We start from the raw sequence: 7,116 nt of genomic DNA, 5'->3' as shown, positions 1-7,116 counted from the left end.
TCGATCAATGTCACTTCGGCTGTTCACAACATTGGCCAGGTTTCTCTTGATGAACAGCATCTCCAGCATCATTCTCTTTGAGTAGACACGGTGCGTGTCCAACACCTTGGTGTCCCCGAAGGCAAATTCGTGGTGTGGATCCGTGTCATAGACATGGGCACACAGAGAGGTCAGCCCGTTGTTCTTCTCCGGATCCCTGCAGTTCCTTTCATGCTCCTGAAGGCGGGTTTTAAGGAGTCTTCCCGTGGTTCCCACATATTTTAATTTGCAATCCCGGCATGGAATCTCATAGATCACGTCCGAACGTAGCCCAATGGGCAATTTGTCCTTCACCACAGTAAAGAATCTCTTAACTCTCTCTGCAGGTACAGGGCACACATTCACATCCGTAGACCTTGCAATCCTCTTCCTCATCTTCTCCGTGACACCCGGAATGTGCACCAACGACCGGAAAGGCCCTGGGTCCACCTCCACAGCCGGAACACCGTCCTCCGGACGACGCTGTCGATCATGCTCACTCAACAATCTTCTGATGATCTTGGGCGGAAAATCGTTCTTCCTGAGGAGAGAAAACAATTGCGAGTCCACATCCACGTCAGGCTTAGTAGTGAGTCCCCTCACTCTCTTCACCAAGTTTCTTCCCACATTGACAATCATGTTGAAGGTATGTCCACTATTGAAGTTCAACAGTCTTCCTGAAGCACACGGTTTGGAGTACCAAGTCGTGTGTAAAACGTTGTTCTCATCTCGATGAATCTTCATATCAAGATAAGGCAACGTGTTGTCTTTTTCCATTTCCAGAGTGAACTGCAACTTCGGATGGAAACTATTCACCCTCAACAGCATATCATCGACGTCATCCTCGTGGACAAACACAAGAAGATCATCCACATACTTTTTGACGCAATCAATTCTCAGCTGGGAGCCCTTCAGGGTTTCATCAAGGAGTCTCTGCAGAACCACGTCAGCGACGATGGGGCTGATTGGAGATCCCATGGCCACGCCATCAAGTTGAAGGAAGAATTCTCCATCGTACAGGAAATAACCCGATGTCAAGCAGAACTTCACCAATTTCAGGAAATCCCCTTTTGTGATCTTTGTGTGAGGCTCAATCTCCGAGAACCGCCTGTCAATCTCTTCAAGAGCCAAATCAACAGGAACGTTCGTGAATAAAGATATTACATCTAGACTCACTAGCCTGTATCCTTCCGGAAGTTTCCTCTCTCTGACCAACTCAACAACCTCCCGTGAGTCCCTGACATTGTAGTGGTTTTCCGCGAGCGGAGATAACAGGGAAGACACAAATTTTGCCATGTTATAATTCGGGCTACCTATGAAAGACACCACAGGTCTCAACGGTACATTCTCCTTGTGCACTTTAGGGAGCCCATACAGTCGCTGAAAATTACGCTGTAATTTTTCTTGATTTTTCCCGAGTTTTTCTTGCATTTTCTTAAAGTTTTTGTATTTTTGTATTCTACTCAGGTTGCCCTCTCCATGTTAGTATGCCTTCTGCAAGAAACTATTTGACGATGTTCAGAAATTGTTTGCACATGATGTAAGAGTTTTGAATGTTTGTTTTTCTGTATATTTCCTCTCTTTGTTGTAAATTTGATTGTAATAAATTTTCCTCTCCTCACAGCCACTGAGGAAGGCACTGTCTTGTGCCGAAAGCTCTGGCAGAATTGCGCGTTTAATTCTGAACTGAGATTTCATTTCCGACGCTCACCGGAGGAAAAGTAAAATTTTCCATTTCACTTTGAAAAGGATGCTGTTGAGAAAAAATCCAATTTCAATGGAAGAAGACATTTTGGATGTAAACTTACTTTTTGTCATTGTCCTGAAGGAACCAATTCGCTCATTGGAATCATCTTTCCTGCGTATTCCAGCAGATTTTTCTTTCAGGAGCATCTTCCTTCAGCGTAACTTACGAAGAAAATGACGTCACATGATGGAAGTTAGTGGCGCTGAAAATTTTCCTCCTGATTTTCCTTTAGTCACCGGAACTTGCACTTTCTCACACAACACCAAAAGGCACGAGAAAGTCCTTAATTTCCGACTGGGGCTCCGCATTCACAGCACACACAATCTTGAATTTTTTTTTCGCACGCTTACTGACCGAAGAAAAACTTCTTGTCACTTTTTCACTCTTTTTCACACACTATAACAATAGAATTTTCACCAATTCACAACACTGTGGCATTCCTTGGCACATGCAACACTAATTTTACGTGAAAATGCGGTGGAAATTAAGGAAAATCCATATTTTTCCGTCCACTTCGCCAGTGAGATTTGACTTTTCTTTTCAGACTCCGCGGTACACAAAGTGGTATCGGATCGGTAATACAGAAGCGGTTTACTGTCACGAAATTCCGTTATAAAATGCAGCTAACTTCAAAATGTCCTTTTCAAATTTTCTTTTCCGATTCGCGCAAAATACGGAAAGTATACAAAAAGGAAATTGGAAAATTCGTCAATAAATTAAGAGACAAAAAGAAGACGAAAAATTAAGTTTATCGGCTTTGGCAGGGAAAAAATTTCATACAAAATGTCGCAAAATTTATTTTAGAATCCGCGTTAACCCCCTGATGTTTGACATTTCGACATTTGACGTAAATGTCAAAATATAAATCGCAATAGTTTGTTTTTCTTGGGAATTTTTGTGAGTTTTTTTGCATAAAAAATGACTACAGCTGCTCGTCCAACATTTGATCCAGCCCGTGGGGGCTCAGGGAGGGGTGAGAAAGACTTGAGTGCTCTGTCCAAGCAATATTCCAGCCGAGATCTCCCCGGACATACAAAGCTAAAATATAGGTTAGTTTCTTTTGGCAATTGTCCATGCAAGTTTTGGGGCGCTTTTTAAGCTCCATTCCGTCCCAATTGTTGTTTTTATTAGTTCAAAGACAACGTGCTAAAGGTTTCTGTTTGTTTTGGTCACATTCCAGAGAGCAGGGCCAGAGTACAAGCGACGAGCTTAGGAACCGTGACTTCCGGAAAGAGCTCGAGGATCGTGAACGCGAGAGTGGGGTAAAAAGCAAGGCCACAACCATTCCCATTCCCGCTGTGGTGCGTCGTGCCATTGAGCAGAACGCTTCAGCGAGCAAGAGACCAAAATTGGATCAAATTCCAGCTGCCAATCTCGATGCAGACGATCCCGTTGATGGCGATTCATCGGATTCCGATGATTCAGACGATGACACAGCTGCCCTCCTTGCGGAGCTGAATAAGATCAAGCGTGAACGGGCACAGGATACAAATCGTCGGGAGACACTGCGCAAGCAGGAAGAGGAACGAATCAGAATGGAGAATATCCTCTCGGGAAATCCCCTGCTGAACTACAGTGCAGCCCCGCGTGGGGATCTCAAGGTGAAGAGACGATGGGACGATGACGTAGTGTTCAAGAATTGCGCCAGATACGAACCAAGCAAACGAGCACCGGCATTCATCAATGATTCCTTACGTTCGGAATTTCACAAGAAATTTATGGATAAGTACATTAAGTAGATTATAATAAGCATAACAATATAAGATCGCGCAATGACTCCTCCATATATCAGAATAAATTTTGCTGGTAAATTTAGTCAGTGTGTTTGTATTCATTCCAGGAAGTTCAAATTAAATTTTTGTCCTCAGAAAAAAATGGTTCTGAATTCAGTGCGACTCTTTGCAGCAATTTATCGATTCTTGCTACTTCTGCCAATGTCTAGGGATTCCGGAAAGTCCTTCTTACGCAGTCGAAGTCTTACATTCATTAATAGTTCCTGCGTCATCTACTATTGGATTGGTTTTATTGTTAGCCTGTCCACACAGGATATTAAGACGAATCTCATTTCCAAAACATCCAATGCCATACAACTCCTTGTCAATGCTCTCGGCTTCACAGTAGTCATCCTGAATCCATGTATCCGCTTCTCCTGCTTCCAGGAAATACTCGTGCACATTCAAACCCTAGAAGTTCGTCTCCTGACTAATGGAATTTTCTTCAAGGATGGGAAAATTCGTCGGAATGCCTTAATTTTCTTCATCATCCCCACAATCTTTCTCCTCTACATTCTCATCTTTGATTCAATCCTCACTTTTAAAGTCCAGAAAACCCTCGGCATCCTCTATTGGATAATTAGCATTATTCCCTTTAATTTCATCCTTTTCACAAATATCCAACTCTGCCTATTCCTCCTTCTAATTCGAACGATCCTCAAACGATGCACGGAAATCCTGGCCAGAGAGCTGTACACACCCCCGGCAAAAGTATTTGTGGGATCTAGCGAAAGACGACAACCAACCCTCATTCCTGGCATCTTCTACATCCTGACTGATGTGATTGATCTCTCTGAGCTCGTAAACACGTACTTTGGACCAATTTTCTTGATCACCTTCTCATCAATCTTCGTCACAAGTAGCATCCAGTTATACTACATCTACATAGTCCTCACGGCAGTAGATGATGAAAGCCCTTGGGATAATTTGAAGATTTTTTCCTTCGTGGGAAGCATTAATATTGTCTTTCCAAATTTAATTCTCTGCATAACAGTGACGTGGCTTTGTCAGGGAATCAGGAATGTCTCAAGGAAAAATGTTGTGCTTATACAGAAACTCCAGAATCGAGGATCAAGGGATCTTTTACCAGTTGTAAGTGTTTTATTCCATACATTTTAATATTTATAGGGGAGAGCGGGGCTAATAAAGTCACTTAAGGGTTTAGAAAAAGCCTAAAATATCATATTTCCTAGCTAGATAGAACAAAATGATCTGAGAAAGAGTTGTAGGGCAGTAAATTTCCTAAAGAAATGAGCTATACATTTCGCTTTATGTGTTTGGGAAATATGATATTTTGAGCTTTTTCTAAACCCTTAAGTGACTTTATTAGCCCCGCCCTCCCCTATAATTTTAACGATTTTTTCTACTAAAAGGAAGCTATTTTTAATTTATTTATATTTTTAATATTTTTCAATTCAATGTTCTAATGTTTTTTGCTAGGTAACCAAATACATTTTATTTCATTAAAATTTATTAAAAAGATATTTTAAGGCATTCAAAGTCATCAAAGAAAATCTTCCGATGGGTAGTTAATATAGTAGTACAACGAGCAAATCTGGATTTATTCATATTTTAGATCTATTATTAAAATAGTCAAGAAATAGAAATAAATAAAGTTCTCGATGATTGATTAATTAAGCTAATTTGTAGATAGACTTTATTAGCATCTTGGTCCCTAAATTAATGTTTATTTAAAGCCCTTTAATATTTATGAAAAAAAATTATTGTAATTTTTAATTAAATGTATTTCAGGAAATTCAAAAAATCGTTGCTGCTCTACCCTATTGCACGAATGAGATAACATTTAGTGCCATGGATTGCTTCAAGATTGACCTTAACATGTTGGTTGGGATGTTTGGTACGATCCTAACGTACCTCGTGATTTTCATTCAATTTTCCAACATCTACGGTGTTGGGTATGACATGACTCACCTGATGAGGAGTGGCCTTACACGAGATTCTAAGTCTAATATGTAAGAAAGAAAAGGAGTGTGAGAAGGGAATGTAATTTATGTGTGCATATGTTATTTTCTCACAAACTTTGGTAACAACAGCAGTTTAACTCGCATTAAGCCCTTTTCTATAATACTCTTAAATTCCAAAATTGCATCCATTTTCCGCTCAATTAGTTACGAGCATTACGCGGCATCTGACCACGATGGACTTTCTTGCCTTCTCTGGGAGCTTTTTCAAGCAATTTCGCATTTTTGGAGTGCATCCCATCAATAGGATCATTGGTGGTGGTGGGAAGAATACTCCTGAATCCTTTAGGGATGTAGCAAGGGATAAATGGAGTACAGTATTGGTGGTTATCTTGCTGACGATCTACTGGTTTGGCATTGTAATGTCCTTTTTCATGGATCACAAAGGAAACGACAAGATTTCAGCCATTTCCAATATCATCCAACTCATCCTCAATGCTGTTGCCCTCACAACGATCCTCACCAATGGACTACTCAAATTTCGCACCTTTGATAACATTCTACAGGAATTTGCATTGATTGATGAGAATCTCAGAGGTGTGGGAAGAGCCATAAAGTACCATCGCTCATTGATCCTCTCACGAAGCATTCTTTTGACGTTCATCGGCTATTTGATCCTCTCAATTGTCTTTGATTGCTACGTTACGGTGATACGGTACGAAATGACTCCAATTTGGTACTGGATTGTCGCTACTCTACCTTCAGTTGTCTACTCTATGTGCCTCCTGCAAGCCATGTTCATCATCACGTGGATCTCTACACGATGCCATCTCGTCAATTCCATCCTCCGTCATGATGCGAGAGCGCGCTACCTTAAATCCCTCCCAACTGTGCTCTCCATTACGGGCTCCATAAAGAGTAACATGCAGAAGTCTGTGGATCTCATCACCAAAATCTACACCATCATGAGCGAAATTTGCCAACTCTCACGCACTGTGGATGTCTTCATGGGACCACCATTCCTCACCATTATCACAGCTATTTTTGCCGTCACCTCCATCCAGGTTTACTACATCTACGTCACAGCAATTACAATGGATACTGCTCCAGACACTTCGGGATTTTCCATTTGGAGTCTTCTTGTGTCCCTAAACATTGTCCTCATGAATGTATTTCTCGTGATTAGCCTTACAACCATCTGTGAACGCGTTAACTCGGAAACAGTTGAGATTCTACAAAATTTCTCCGATCTTCAAATCAACAAAGAAGTTGTGAGTAACAGTTCAATTGAAGCACTCTGTAAATCACATAATTTGACCTTTTTACTTCTTTACTGAATAATAGCCCGCTGAATTGAGTATCTGGCTCCATCCTATGATCTCCCACATGAGATTCACTGCCTTTGGATTCTTCTCCATCGACTACACCATGCTTTGTGGGGTAAAGTTTTCTCTATTCTTTTCTTTTCTTTTTTTTAAATTAACAAAAAAACAAATCTTCTCTCTTGCAGTTTATGACGGCAATCATTACATACCTCGTAATCTTCATCCAATTCTACTCACTTGATCCCATCCATGGAGATGTGAATGTCCTTCGTGCCAATGTTAAACCTCCTATGCCGACTAAAGTCTTTTAAGATCTTTTTGCAACAATTTCC

General features: G+C 40.9%; 4 protein-coding genes across 6 annotated transcripts in view; all 4 read left to right on the top strand.

Moving 5' to 3' along the window:
• The window catches only part of LOC129789755 (uncharacterized), a 1,912-nt gene extending 160 nt beyond the window's left edge, over positions 1-1,752 (top strand). Inside the window, exons 1-4 of one of the 3 annotated variants that reach the window (XR_008750490.1) lie at positions 68-169; positions 366-664; positions 802-1,558; positions 1,643-1,750. Coding sequence is in view for 2 of the 3 variants with exons in the window: in XM_055826799.1 (XP_055682774.1) it covers positions 154-169; positions 366-664; positions 802-1,173 (687 nt within the window). In the remaining variant the exon portion in view is untranslated. Of the gene's footprint in view, positions 170-365; positions 665-801 lie in introns of all 3 variants that reach the window. The other 2 variants (XM_055826800.1, XM_055826799.1) reach the window with 2 other exon arrangements.
• An 845-nt stretch (positions 1,753-2,597) lies between these two features.
• LOC129789754 (protein CWC15 homolog) lies at positions 2,598-3,580 on the top strand. The gene is made up of 2 exons (XM_055826798.1): positions 2,598-2,814; positions 2,946-3,580. The coding sequence occupies exons 1-2, from the start codon at positions 2,684-2,686 to the stop codon at positions 3,502-3,504; spliced, it is 690 nt and encodes a 229-aa protein (XP_055682773.1). The 5' UTR covers positions 2,598-2,683; the 3' UTR covers positions 3,505-3,580.
• LOC129789693 (uncharacterized) lies at positions 3,411-6,365 on the top strand. Its single transcript, XM_055826695.1, has 2 exons — positions 3,411-4,629; positions 5,290-6,365. Exons 1-2 carry the CDS (start codon positions 3,538-3,540, stop codon positions 5,512-5,514), a joined length of 1,317 nt encoding a protein of 438 aa, XP_055682670.1. The 5' UTR covers positions 3,411-3,537; the 3' UTR covers positions 5,515-6,365.
• On the top strand, positions 5,696-7,095 carry LOC129789261 (putative gustatory receptor 28b). Its single transcript, XM_055825913.1, has 3 exons — positions 5,696-6,730; positions 6,804-6,899; positions 6,970-7,095. Exons 1-3 carry the CDS (start codon positions 5,696-5,698, stop codon positions 7,093-7,095), a joined length of 1,257 nt encoding a protein of 418 aa, XP_055681888.1.
• Positions 7,096-7,116: the final 21 nt, after the last annotated feature.

This window comes from Lutzomyia longipalpis, chromosome 2 (genome assembly GCF_024334085.1).
Source record: "Lutzomyia longipalpis isolate SR_M1_2022 chromosome 2, ASM2433408v1".
Lineage (NCBI taxonomy): Eukaryota > Metazoa > Arthropoda > Insecta > Diptera > Psychodidae > Lutzomyia > Lutzomyia longipalpis.
Note: the sequence above shows the minus strand (reverse complement) of the source record. Positions and strands in the feature narration are given on the sequence as shown.

Coding starts and splice junctions, on each gene's coding strand:
- LOC129789754 (XM_055826798.1), top strand. CDS start 2,684: ATGACTACAGCTGCTCGTCCAACATTTGATCCAGCCCGTGGGGGCTCA. Junction 2,815..2,945: donor CATACAAAGCTAAAATATAG/GTTAGTTTCTTT, acceptor GTCACATTCCAG/AGAGCAGGGCCAGAGTACAA.
- LOC129789693 (XM_055826695.1), top strand. CDS start 3,538: ATGACTCCTCCATATATCAGAATAAATTTTGCTGGTAAATTTAGTCAG. Junction 4,630..5,289: donor CAAGGGATCTTTTACCAGTT/GTAAGTGTTTTA, acceptor AATGTATTTCAG/GAAATTCAAAAAATCGTTGC.
- LOC129789261 (XM_055825913.1), top strand. CDS start 5,696: ATGGACTTTCTTGCCTTCTCTGGGAGCTTTTTCAAGCAATTTCGCATT. Junction 6,731..6,803: donor TTCAAATCAACAAAGAAGTT/GTGAGTAACAGT, acceptor ACTGAATAATAG/CCCGCTGAATTGAGTATCTG. Junction 6,900..6,969: donor ACTACACCATGCTTTGTGGG/GTAAAGTTTTCT, acceptor TCTCTCTTGCAG/TTTATGACGGCAATCATTAC.